General features: G+C 42.3%; 1 protein-coding gene across 3 annotated transcripts in view; it reads left to right on the forward strand.

Moving 5' to 3' along the window:
- Nucleotides 1-13,527, forward strand: part of bckdk (branched chain ketoacid dehydrogenase kinase) — a 59,580-nt gene that overhangs the window by 24,595 nt on the left and 21,458 nt on the right. For all 3 annotated transcript variants that reach the window (XM_043718755.1, XM_043718757.1, XM_043718756.1), the window contains one exon: nucleotides 5,565-5,693. In XM_043718755.1, the coding sequence (XP_043574690.1) occupies nucleotides 5,565-5,693 (129 nt within the window). The remainder of the gene's footprint in view (nucleotides 1-5,564; nucleotides 5,694-13,527) is intronic.

Here is a 13,527-nt window from a genome sequence, read left to right on the forward strand (position 1 = left end):
GAAAGGGAGATTGGAGTGCAGTGCTGAATTTCACTGGAGAACAGACAATCAATCCTGCTAACATAAACCAATAGCTTTGCAGTCAGTTGCACCGTTAACCAGGTTCTTGCTTCAGTTTTCAAACTCTTCGTTTAAACTCTGCATTTTTGTTTAACTTCTTGGTGATGTACACATCACTGGTAAAACCAATATTTATTTCCCATTCCTCACTGCTCTCCAGAAGGAGGTGGTGAGTTGGGATTTTGAACAACCGCAGTCCATGTGGCATTGAAACGAAAAAGTGGATAAATCCCCAGGACCTGACCAGGTGTACCCTAGAACTCTGTGGGAAGCAAGGGCCTGTTAGTGAAATATTTGGATCATCGATAGTCACAGGTGAGGTGTCCGAGGACTGGAGGTTGGCTAGGGCGGTGCCACTGTTTAAGAAGGGTGGTAAGGACAAGCCAGGGAACTATAGACCAGTGACCCTGATGTCAGTGGTGGGCAAGTTGTTGGAGGGAATCCTGAGGGACAGGATTTATATGTATTTGAAAAGGCAAGGACTGATTAGGGGTAGTCAACATGGCTCTGTGCGTGGGAAATCATGTCTTTCTAATTTGATAGAATTTTTTGAAGAAGTAATAAAGAGGATTGATGAGGGCAGAGTGGTGGACATGATCTATATGGATTTGAGTAAGGCATTCGACAAGGTTCTTCCTGGTAGACTGGCTAGTGAGGTTATATCGCATGAAATATAGGGAGAACTAGCCGTTTGGATACAGAACTGGCTCAAAGGTAGAAAACTGGGTAGGGGTGGAGGGATGCTTTTCAGACTTGGAGGCCAGTGACTAGTGGAGTGCCACAAGGATTGGTGCTTTTTGTCATTTATATAAATGATTTGGATGTGAACTTAGGAGGCATAGTTAGTAAGTTTGCAGATGACACCAAACTTAGAGGTGTGGTAGACAATGAAGAAGGTTACCTCTGAGTACAATGGGATCTTGATCAGATGGGCCAATGGGCTGAGAAGTGGCAGGTGGAGCTTTAGATAAATGTGAGGTGCTGCATTTTGGAAAGACAAATGAGGGCAGGACTTCATATACTTTTATACACTTGTAAGGTCCTGGGAAGTGTTGCTGAACAAAGAGACCTTGGAGTACAGGTTCAGAGCTCCTTGAACGTGGAGTCGCAGGTAGATAGGATAGTGAAGAAGGCATTTGGTATGCTTTCCTTTATTGGTCAGAGTATTAAGTACAGGAGTTGTGAGGTCATGTTGTGTCTGTACAAGACATTGGTTAGGCCACTTTTGGAATATTGTGTGCAATTCTGGTCTCCCTCCTATCGGAAGGATGTTGTGAAACTTGAAAGGGTTCAGAAAAGATTTACAAGGATGTTGCCAGGGTTGGAGGATTTGAGCTATAGGGAGAGGCTGAATAGGCTGGGGCTGTTTTCCCTGGAGTGTTGGAGGCTGAGGGGTGACCTTATAGAGGTTTATAAAATTGAAATGGACAGGAGATGAGTTGTTCACCAGTATTCCTCGCCTCTGATCAGCTCTGTTAGCCACTATATTTATATGGCAATTCCAGTTCAGTTTCTGGTCAATGGTAACCCCCAGAATGTTGTTAGTGGTGGAACACTACTTTAACAATGAGGACTGCAGCTGCAAGTGTTGCTTGTCCCTTGCTGCTTGAAATTCAAATTCCATTTGAGGTGTAAAGGAGTAATGTAGAAGAAATAGAATTGTGCAAAAGGATATTTGAATGTGGATTACTTTACTGCAAGTGCAGAAGTTTATTTCCAGAGTTCATGGGGCGGAAAAAAAGCTTGTATTTATTTAGTGTTATTACGTGTCTCAAACATTGACAAATATTTTCACGTGCCAAGACAGTTCATTGAACTGTTCTTAAATAGCAAACACAGCAGTGACCTAGTCACAGCTCCATTTGTGTGGTTTCAGCAGAATTCCCTGCTTGTCTCTGAATAAGGCCATTCGACCCTTCAAACACCTCAACCTAATGAGGATTGTTGTTAATTGAAAAAGAACCATAAAAAAAAAATTTAAAGTAAAAAAATATTAAAATGTAGAGTGTGAGATTGAGAGAAGTTAGAAATGGGATTGGAGCAGATAATATTGTGCAGTCAGTGGACCAGCTGTGTTTCTCCTCTGCTGATGTTAAAGGTTGACAAGCATTACAGATTGCATTCCAGAACATTAAATAGAGAATTCTCAAAAGCTCCTTTGATTAGAAAGTGATGATCAAGCTGATCAAGTGACATTAATTCTGTGTAATGAATTATACGACTAAGTTAGCCATGGGTTCAGCGGTGGGAAGCTGTCTGTTACTGTCATGCTTTATTTTCTCACTTCTGTTTATTTGTGGTTAAGGCAACAGGCTGCTTTCCCTTCTGGGTGTGGAGCTGAAATATTGTCATTTGAAGGATGTCTACGTTTACCATATTCTTCATCACTAACCTGTCCACTTTTGGTCAATGTATGTGAGAATTTAGAAAAGATCTTCCATAAGATCAGAGTGTCACTGGCAATTTAGCAGTTTTATTTTGTCCATCCCGAATTGTCCTTCTAACGAGTGATTTAAGTGGCCATGGAAATGGCCTGCTCAGAGTCCTCCACGTTGCTGGGGTTTGTAGTCACATGGAGACCAGTCTGGGTAAGGACACCGACATCCTTCCCTGAAGAGTTTTAGTTGGCCAGATGAATTTTTCTAAAAATCCATGATAGTTTTGTGAGACTCTGTCTATTCCAACTCTGAATTAGTAATTGAATTTAAATTACACCTTTTGCTATGGTTATGCTATTATCCTGGCCTCTGGATTTTAGTCCTGTGACATAACTGTTATGCTGTGGTCTCTCTTTATCCCCCACTCCCCCCGCCTGCCTGCCCCACAGCTCCTGCCCTCAATGCTGCCTCTGACCAGCTGTGCAAATAGCCCTTTGAAAGGTTGAGGTCAACACTGACACAATTGACACTCCTGGATGCATACTTGCCATATCGCTGACTATTTCCCATACTTTCATTTCTGGATGATACAGTGTGAGCCTTTTCTACTCATAGAATCCCTACAGTGTGGAATCAGGCCATCAAGTCCACACCAACCCTCTGAAGAGCATCCCGCCCAGACCCAACCCCCCTACCCTATCCTTAATCCACCTGGCCTCTGCATCCATGAACACTGTAGATAATTTAGCATGGCCTATCTACCTAATCTGCACATCTTTGGACTGTGGAAGGAAACGGGAGCACTCTGAGGAAACCCACGCGGGCACTGGGAGAAATGTGCAAACTCCACAAAGACAGTCACCCGAGGCTGGAATTGAACCCAGGTCCCTGGCGCTGTGAGACAGCAGTGCCAAACACATCCATTGTGCTGCCCACTTGTGACTTCCCTCTGTCCCCGGTTTAAAAAAAACCCTCCTGTGAAATCTCCTGTGTACGTTTGAAAGCAATTTGTTGCCGTTTCATGCAAGCTCCTTTTTCTTTTTCTAATAATGTGTAAAATCAAGGCCCCATTTGTCCTTTCTGATTGATGTAAACGATTCCATGGCATGATTTCAAAGGAAAGCTGGGGAATTCTGGCTGAACTTTAGCTTTCAACATCACACAAACTTATTGTCTTGTTGTATCATGACAGGCAATGAACAACTGAGCTTCTGCATTACAACAATAGCTACACTTCACTTCAATAAAATCCTGGTTGTAAAATGCTTGGAGATATCCTGAAACTGAGAGACAGAGCTTGTTTTTTTTTCAATTTAAAAAAAAATTAAGTTCTTTCTGTCCCTTGCTGAAGTGTTTGCCTCTCCCTGTGTATCTATAGCTAGTTCTTTTTGTGGTACCCACAGTTTGTACAAGCTTCTGTTTAAATCTGGGTGGGATTATGGTAAAATTATAGAATCCTGCTGTGTGGAAAGAGGCCATTCAGCCCATCAAGTTGGTACCGACCCTCCAAAGAGCATCCCACCCAGACTCCGCTCCCCCCACTCTAATTAATGCCAAATTTCCCATAGCTAATACATTATGGGCAATTTGGCATGGCCACTTCACCTAACCTGCACATCTCTGGACTGTGGGAAGAAACAGGAGCACCCAGAGGAAACCTGCACAGAGAGAGGGAGAACATACAGATTTGACACAGACAATCACCCAAGGCTGGAATTGACCCTAGGTCTGTGGTGTTGTGAGGCAGCAATGTCAGCCACTTGTTATCGTGTTGCCCTGTGGCTGCGATGTTCTGGATAAGGATCCTCACTGGATCTGAACATCACTGGGGTGTGGAAGTGGTTTGTGGTGCTTCTAATGCTGCAGTGATTCTCCAACCTACCCTCTCCATGGACCACGCCTTTTGGAAAGTTTGTTGTTTAATTGATGCTAGGTAGTTTTAATGGGCCCTAAACCAGAGGGGATTAAATACTGACCTCTCCCCTATATTGTAGCAGTTTCTTACGTCTCGGGACTTTATGGTTTTTAAAAGCTAGTATCTTTGAGCATTATTTTCTAGTGTTATAGTGTTTTTCTTTTGTAGCAAAGGAAAGTGACAAATGAAATCAATCCCATAAATCCAGGTAAGTTTGAAGAATTAATAAAGAATCTGTTCTTGTTTTTACCACAACTAAAATTTGCAAAAACCGCTCTCAAAATGTCTGTCCGCAAGTTAAATGACAGCTGACAATTATTTACATAGAATTCACTTGGATTCTCATTAAATCCCAAACAGTCTTTTGAGAAGTATCACCAGGAGTGACTGTTGGCACTTTGAGTTTGTACCGGTTTCCTCCCACAGTCCAAAGATGTGCAGGGCAGGTGAACTGGCCATGCTAAATTGCCCACAGTGCTAGGTGCATTAGTCAGAGAGAGATGGGTCTGGGTGGGTTACTCTTCAGAGGGTTAGTGTGGACTGGTTGGGACAAAGGACCTGTTTCTGCACTGTGGGGAATCTAATCTAATCTAAAAAAGAAAGCAAATCCAAGATCATATACATGGAAATCAATTTCAAAACTTCAACACATTGAGCAAAAATTATACTAACCTTTCAGCCTCTTTCCACCCCTTTCAACAAACCAGGCACAAACAGGTAAAGACTAAAGAGAGATACAGTGGAGTGCTGAGCAGGATCCCATTCTCCTGCTGTCTCCCTGTAACTCTTGATCCCTTTTTATAAATTATAAATTTTAAGCCCAATAAATATTGTTCATTGATTAGTCCCGATTGCTTAAGCAGAGTTATGCAACTGTGCAGCAATGCTATTGTTGCTGCATTTTTTCTTAATTATTTATTTTTGTTACTTTAAAGCTGTTTTAAATTGTGCAGTACCTAGATACTGCATTGTTCTGTTTACCTCAAAAAAAAAGTCAATAATTCTGCAACTGATTAATGCTGATGCTTTCAAGATTTTAATCTGTGGAGCAGGCTCGATGGGCTGAATGGCCTCCATTTGATCCTATATGTTATGGTGAAGTAGCACTATGGTAAAAGGAGTAGAGTTAATATTTATGTCACTCAAACATGAGCAGAACAGTGTTTGCTTTAAAGATGAGTTGTTATTTTATTCCTTTTTTTTCTCTCTAGGCGCTTATGTGAGCATCAGTATGGCAGTTCCCCAAGAGTGAGGATAAATGGTCATGTGGCAGCCAGGTACCCTTATATCCCAATGCCCTTGGACTACATCCTTCCTGAGTTACTGAAGAATGCAATGAGGTGAGTCCTGTCTTCGCACACAATGGAAGGTAATGATAGAGAGCCTGGGGACTGGAGGATGGGGCCAGTTCAGCTATGAACCCCCATGCTCTAACTGGCCGACTGTAGAGAATGAGGGAAAATCCTGCACCTTGTTTTCTGCCCTCTGGCCTTGTTCCATGTTGTTAATTGATTGAAATAATTGACTTGCTGTGATAAGTGGGTATGTGTCCTATGGTTTGCGACTTGGGTTCTATACTGCATATCAGTCAGCTGGTTATCCTTGACTTTTTTTAATTTCAAAAATTATACTTTATTCATAAAAGTCTTTATTTACATAATCACGAATGCAGTGTGCTTCTGTACAGTAGCATAAATGGACCCTTATTTAACTTTGGCAGAAAGACTATGGTGGACTTTTCCCATTGTGCCTTGGCAGCAGTTGTGCACGCAGTCCTGGTCCTCGGAATGTGCCAGTCTGCAGCACTTGGTCAAGGTCAACTCTGGCACTGTTACATCAGAGTCATAGAGATGTACAGCACGGAAACAGACCCTTTGGTCCAACTCGTCCACACCAAACAGATATCCTAACCTAATCTAGTCTCATTTGTCAGCACTTGGCCCATATCCCCCTAAACCCCTCCTATTCATATACCCATCCTGATGTTGTAATTGTACCAGCCTCCACCATGTCCTCTGGCAGCTCATTCCATACACATACCACCCTCTGTGTGAAAATATTGCCCTTTAATTTCCCGTTTATATTATTTCCCTCTCCCCTTTAAACCTGTACCCTCTAGTTTTGGACTCCCCTACCCTGGGGAAAAGACCTTATTTATTCACGCTGTCCATGCCCCTCATGATTACATAAACCTCTATGAGGTCACCCCTAATCCTGCAACACTCTAGGGAAAATAGCCCTAGTCTGTTTGGCCCCTCTCTATAGCTCAAACCCTCCAACCCTGGCAACATCCTTGTAAATCTTTTCTGAGTGGCTTTAAGTTTCACAACATCCTTTCCATAGCAGGGAGACCAGAATTGCATGCAGTATTCAAATAGTGGCCTAATGTTGTAGAGCTCTGAAAAAGGCCCATCAGCCTTTGCACCTGTCCAAATGGTTTCCCCTTACCTTCGAGTGACTACTGTCAGCCCTTAGTGAGAGCTTTGCAAACCCTTGTATTGACACTGCTGAATGTGATAGTGTTGTCTCTCACGAGCACAGACCATTCCATCCTTATGGTCACTTGCTGATGTCACTCATGAAATACAGCCATTCCATCTCATTTTCATATCCATTCTCTTTTTATTCCAGTGAGGGCACTGAGTTGGGAATTCCAACCCAAAAATGAGCTGCCATTTTTGTTTTAAAGAAGCCTTTTAAGTTTTGGGTTTCAGTGGAGCTAAATGTGAGCTCATGCATTTATTAGCAGAAAAGAAATAGACTTATCTTTTAAAAATGGTAGAAAGGTGATGTTCCTAACATCCATTTACCCAGAGCACTAATGAACAATTAGTGAGAAAAGCCTAATGGGACGTTAGCCTTTGTATTTAGAGGCCTAGACTATAAAATGGCAGGCCATAACTGCACAATCCCCTGGATAAACCACATATGTAGACAGTTCTAAGGTACCTTAGACAACATAATTAGGCTTTGGAAAGAGGGAATGCTGTCAGGGTTGTTATTCTCAGCAGAACTTTGATAAGCTAGGCTTACCTTCTGTGCATTAAACAATTTTATTTGGAGTTTTAAGATTGAGGGATAGATAGAAATATCTTGCATGACTTAAAAATCCAGGACAAAGGGTTACAAACTTAAAATCAGAGCCAGGACATTCAGGAGAGAAATGAAGACCAAATTCTGATTTTAAAAAAAGGGTCTTAAAAAAACATGGAACACTTGCTGACAAATGTCAACAGATGGACTTGGGGTGTGGATCAGTTACCATCCCTTTTTTAGTGGGGAACAGAATTAATGTGCTTCCAAATGCCGCCCTCCTTTTCCTATTCCCCTAATCACTTATGTAGTAAAGTTTAACCTATAGGATATTAAACTTGCTGAAGCTCAGCTTTTGCAACAGTTTGTTCGAGGCAATCCTGAAGATACAACAGAAAGTATCTAATGACTTTAGAGAGAAAGGGCCTCTCTTAACTATCAGAAAGACAAAGACCTCATCAATTATTTTTTAATTTTTCCCCATAACCTCTTTACTAGCAGCTTCTCCAGGGCAGTTAGGGATGGGCAATAATTAATGGCCCAGTCGTGACATCCACATCCCATGAATGAATTTTAAAAGTAAAAAGGTTGGAGGAGGAGCTGTTGATGCATTGTCAGCTGTACTCAAGTGCTGAGGCACTTTAGGGCCATAAATGTACTCTCATGAGTCCAACTAGGAGAAAGTGAGGGCTGCAGATGCTGCAGATCAGAGTCAAAGAATGTGGTGCTGGAAAAGCACAGCCGGTCAGACAGCATCTGAGAAGGTAAGTGGGAGGGAGGCTGGATGAGGTCTGCCATTGTTTCTGTAAGCAGCAGTAGCAGAAGTCTGCATGGAGAATACCTTTTAAAGGGAGTGCATTTCCAGGGTAGCACTGGGGACAGGCTCTGTAGATACTTGCAGCTACTGTCATTAATTAGCAGAATCTCTTGTTTTAGAGTCTGATTTTCAAAATATGCCAGAATATGAGTCATGGAAACAGACCCTTCAGCCCAACTCATCCATGCCGAGCAAGTTTCTACACTGCACTTGTCCCATTTGCCTGCTTTTAGCCCATATCTCTCTTAAATCTTTCCTATCCAAATATCTTTTACATGTTGTAATTGTACCCACCTCTACCACTTGCTCTGGCAGCTCGGTTTCATACATTCATCACCTTCTGTGAAGACATTGCCTCTCAGGTACCTTTCAAATCTTTCCCATCTCACCTTAAACCTATGCTTTCCCGTTTTGAACTGCCATACCCTGGGGAAAAGACTTTTTGGTGTTCACCTTTATCTATGAAGTTAAACATCACACAACACCAGGTTATAGTCCAACAGGACTATAACCTGGCATTGTGCGATTTTTACTTTGTACACCCCAGTCCAATACCGGCACCTCTAAATCTAGTGTAGAAACTTATCTATGGCCTCCCTTGGTTTTATAAAGCTCTATAAGGTCACCCCCTCAGTCCTACAGTCCAGGAAAATAAACCTCAGCCTGTTCAGCTTCTGCTTGGAACTTTCTGTATCATAAAAGTTTTTAAGTGATGGAACCAATAAATACATACTTTAAATCTGACATTAAGCCCTTTGTGAGTTGCTACTTCCAGGTTGCATCTTTACTGCCTTCAAAAGGAAGAATTCACAATCTGATTGACCATTGTAAAGGCTGTGACATGAGCACGTGTTTGTGGCTGTAACCACCTCCTTAATAGCTGATTGCTCCACACTCTGGGGTCTCATTGTCTAGCCAGTGAGTGTTTCCCTGTGGAAAGAGTTGTGGAAGAATCACTCAATGTTCTATAAACAATTACCAGGAGACACGCAAAATCCTTCATGACATTAAACTTTAATCTTGCAAAATCGAAGCTGTGGCAGCCAGAAAAATGTCTTCCCTGACTGCCCGTAACATCTTTGCTCCTCTGCAGTTTATACACTTGTTGTTCCCACGCTTATCGGATAACATTAGCATAACCAATCATGCTGGCTTGCTTTGTCTTTCTAAACTAATCATCGTCTGCCACACTGCTTCCCTACATTACACTTAACCTATCCCAGCACACTACCATTTTTTGTTACTGGAGCCCTGTAATATGATCCCGGGCATGCATTACGGCATTAAGTTAACTACACAACTGCCAGAGTAACTTCCATAAAAGTAACCCCACTGTTCAGAAGCAGACTGTCAGTGGGACATTTTGCAGCAGTATCTGAAACTCTCCACCTTCCATCCGAGAGCTCTGTACACTACCACTCAATCAGAGGCTGCCTCCTGCGTTGAGGTGAGATCATGTTAGTTGCAGGTCAGATATAGTGCAGAAACAAAGGAAAGCTAGGCTAGCTGAAAACCTGAAATAACACACATACCCCAGCAATCCCCACACCATCTTGGAACAGGAAAGATAGTTTTCACGTTTTTAAGGTAAAATGGGCAAGATGTCTCACGCTGTGCCACATCCTGTTTGGCCACTACCCCCCATTCTCCCTGATTTCTGCTGCCGTGACAAATGCTCAGAGATCAGGCATCATTTGGAACAGTGTCCCCCACTTAACAAAGATCCCTCTGAATGATCAAAACTCCTTGATGCTGATCTTTTCGGTCCGTAGTCACGTTGTTCAGCTTTAACTTCGTATGTAAAAATAAAATATAAATTTGAAACAGTGCTTTCCAAAAGTGTAATTGGATCCTGTTTATCACACAGGATACAGCTGGTGGTCAGATGCGCCTCACAGCCCTCCTAGTTCTGTACAGAATGTACTTGGCACCACTCTCTGACATAAAGCATTAAGGCGAGGTCTTGCCTGGCCATTGTTTTTGTTTAAATTTCTTTCGTCTGCACAGTAATTCGTCTGAAATGGCAGTGTTGGGAGCTGTGTGGGATCCTTATTATAAACTGTGTGAAAACTTACTGTTTTGAAATAAGTTAAAAATCACACAACACCAGGTTATAGTCCAACAGGTTTAATTGGAAGCACACTAGCTTTCAGAGTGACGCTCCTTCATCAGGAGCATCGCTCCGAAAGCTAGTGTGCTTCCAATTAAACCTGTGGGACTATAACCTGGTGTTGTGATTTTTAACTTTGTACACCCCAGTTCAACACCGGCATCTCCAAATCATGTTTTGAAATAGTTTATTTCAGAGTCCTGTTTAATTCCTTCCTATAAGAAATGTATGCTAGGAAGCAGTTATTGAATGCTGATGTAGGATTCTCTGAAAAGGTTTCTAACTCGCTCTAGTTTAGTGTTGACGGTCAGAATATTCTCAGACCCTAGAGCCCACTATGTCCATTGTTTCTGTTCCTCCTTGTATTTGATCCATTTTCCTCTTGCTCTGAGCATTTTAATGTCACTCCAGTATGACCTTGAAGCCATGTGTGGTTCACCTATTGCCATTCCCAGTAACTCACTGCACAGATTTCTTTTTTTAATCTATCTGTTCGGGAATGTTACTACATAGCTCTGGGATAGGTAGGAGTTGAATCGAGGACTCCTGGCTCACAGGTAGGGACACTACCACTGCAGCACAAGAGCACACTGCAGTGTCCCCACACCTCTGAACATTCTTTCTTTTGCCATCACCAAATCACCGTGACATTTTTTTCCTCCATCTATTAACCCGACTGCCCCTTGTGAAATCAGGTGCAAACATTTTCACTATCTCGGTCCCTACTTTTTAAAATCCTCCCATTGGATTAGACCCATCACAATCTGTCAACTTTCAATTCGCTATCCCTTGAACAAACTTTGCAGAGAGAATGAGAGAAACTTTTGCCTTTCCTTTTACAGGTCCCTTCAATGTTCATCCCCGTCCTGTCCATTTCATTTGTTTCCAGTTCCAGCTGAGTTCAGTCTGGCTTTGTCCCTCTCCCTTTATCTGGATAACTTTTCCCAATTCTGCTTTCTGTTTCTTAACCTGCTGGAGTTTGACCAGTCTCTCTCACATGACACCATTTGTTCCCTCCCTTGGCTGGTAGTTCTTGTCCACTGACTCTAGTCTCCGTACACATAGCTTGTGCAGATGAGTAGCGCTCTGTCATTTGTCTTCCTGAGACACTGGCCATTACTTGACTCAACGTAAGAAGCTGGTAACCTCAAACTTTGTTCCATCGGGTTTTCACCTGGTCATGTTGCCTGTTACTCCGTGGAAGTATTTGTAGTGACTGCCTTTGTAAACAGAACTGGATCCCTCTTACACATGTGACAGAAATATTCTTTCCCTTCAAAAAGAAAGAGACTGATTTTACTGTGTGAAGTTACAATGGAGGCAGTGTCAATGGTAGGTGAACCTTTGGTCATCTGGCAAAAATATTGCCATTCTGTTTTCAGATCAGCCATGTCGTATTGGGGTGATTTCCCTGAATATTTTCCACCGCATTGTCAGTGGAGCTAAAGTGCTGGTACCTCACTCTTTGCAAACATTTCTTCTTCTAGCTCCCATGAACCTGGTAGTTGCTGCAATGGTTAATCCGAAGAACTGACTCTCCTATTGATGTACCAATGCTAATTTGCAGAAATTGAATTTTGCTTTCTGCAATTTTATATAAACGCTTACTATTAAGTTGCTGTTCATCGTCAGTGATGACCTACTTTAGATTTGGTTGCTGTCCAGCACTAGATTTGGCAAGGAACCCCACTGTAAACATTTGACTTTTGAGATTTTCTGTTTTTTGTGTATTCAGTTTATTTTTAAATGTTTTTCTCCAGTTATAATGATGTTTCTGGGATAATTGACTTGCAGTGGGAGAGCTGCAACCTCTGCTGTCTTTAATTATTCAGAAAGAGGGACGAGTCTTCTATCTGTGAATTTTTATTTTTGATCCATTTTCATGATGTCGTTGGCTGGGCCATGACTTGCTGCCTATCCCTAGTTGCCCGTGAGAAGATGATGGTGAACTGTCAGCTTGAACTGCTACAGACCATCTGATGTAGGGACAGCCAGAGTGCTGGTATGAAAGGAGTTCCAGGGGTTTGATCCAGTAAACAGTGTAGGAACGACGATATATTTCCAAGTCAGGATAGTGTATGAAGATATAAGACACACCCAAATTAGTGGTGTAGTGGAACATGAAGAGGATTATCTAAGAGAGCAACATTATGTTTAATCAACTAGGCCAGTGGGCTGAGGAATGGCAGATGGAGTTTAATTTAGATGAATGTGAGGTGTTGTACTTTGGGAAGACAGACCAGGACAGAATTTGTACAGTTAATGGTAGGCCTGTGGGGAGTATGTCAAACAGAGTGACTTAGGGGTTCAGGTACATTGTTCCTTGACAGTGGCATCACAGGTAGACCAGGTGGTGAAGAAGGAGTTTGGCACACTTTGCTTTGTCGGTCACAGCATTCAGTATAGGAATTGGGACATCATGTTACAGCTGTACAATACATTGGTAAGGTCATATTTGGAGTACTGCATATAATTCTGGTCACCCTGCTATAGGAAGGATGTTTTAACTTGGAAAGGGGGCAAAAAAGGATGTCACTGAGACTGGAAGGTTTGTATTATAAGGAGAGGCTGGATGGGCTGGGACTTTTTCCTTGGAGTGTCGGAGGCTGAGGGGTGACCTTATACAGGTTTATAAAATTAAGAGGGGCATGTATAAGATGAATAGCCAAGGTCTTTCCCTGCATTAGGAGAGTCCAAAACTAAAGGGTATTGGTTTAGGATGGGAGGGGAAAGATTTAAAAGGGACCTGAGAGGCAACCTTTTCACACACAGGTTGGTGCATATATGGAACGAGCTGCCAGAGGAAATGGTAGAGGCTGGTACAATTACAGCATTTTAAAAGACATTGGATAGGTACATGGATAGGAAAGGTTTAGAGCGTTACCAGCCAAACAAAGACAAATGGGATGAGTTCAGTGGGAGAGCTGCAATCCTGATCCACATTGAGTTGGGCCAAAGGGCCTGTTTCCATGCTGTATAACTCTCTCTATAAATATAGAGATTGTCCGATAGCTTTGTGCACGTTATGTGAAAGGTTGTGTGTATATTTATATCTTGAATTCTGGCAGTGACTTTTAGACAGTGGTTACATGATGGAATTTCAGTACAGAAAACTGAGCTATGGCCTACCAGTGTTTATCCTTCACATGAGCCTCCTTACCTTATTCTGTGTGTCTCTCTCTCTCTCTGTGTGTGTCTCTCTCTCTCTCTCTCT

This window comes from Chiloscyllium plagiosum, chromosome 28, assembly GCF_004010195.1.
Source record: "Chiloscyllium plagiosum isolate BGI_BamShark_2017 chromosome 28, ASM401019v2, whole genome shotgun sequence".
NCBI classification, from domain to species: domain Eukaryota; kingdom Metazoa; phylum Chordata; class Chondrichthyes; order Orectolobiformes; family Hemiscylliidae; genus Chiloscyllium; species Chiloscyllium plagiosum.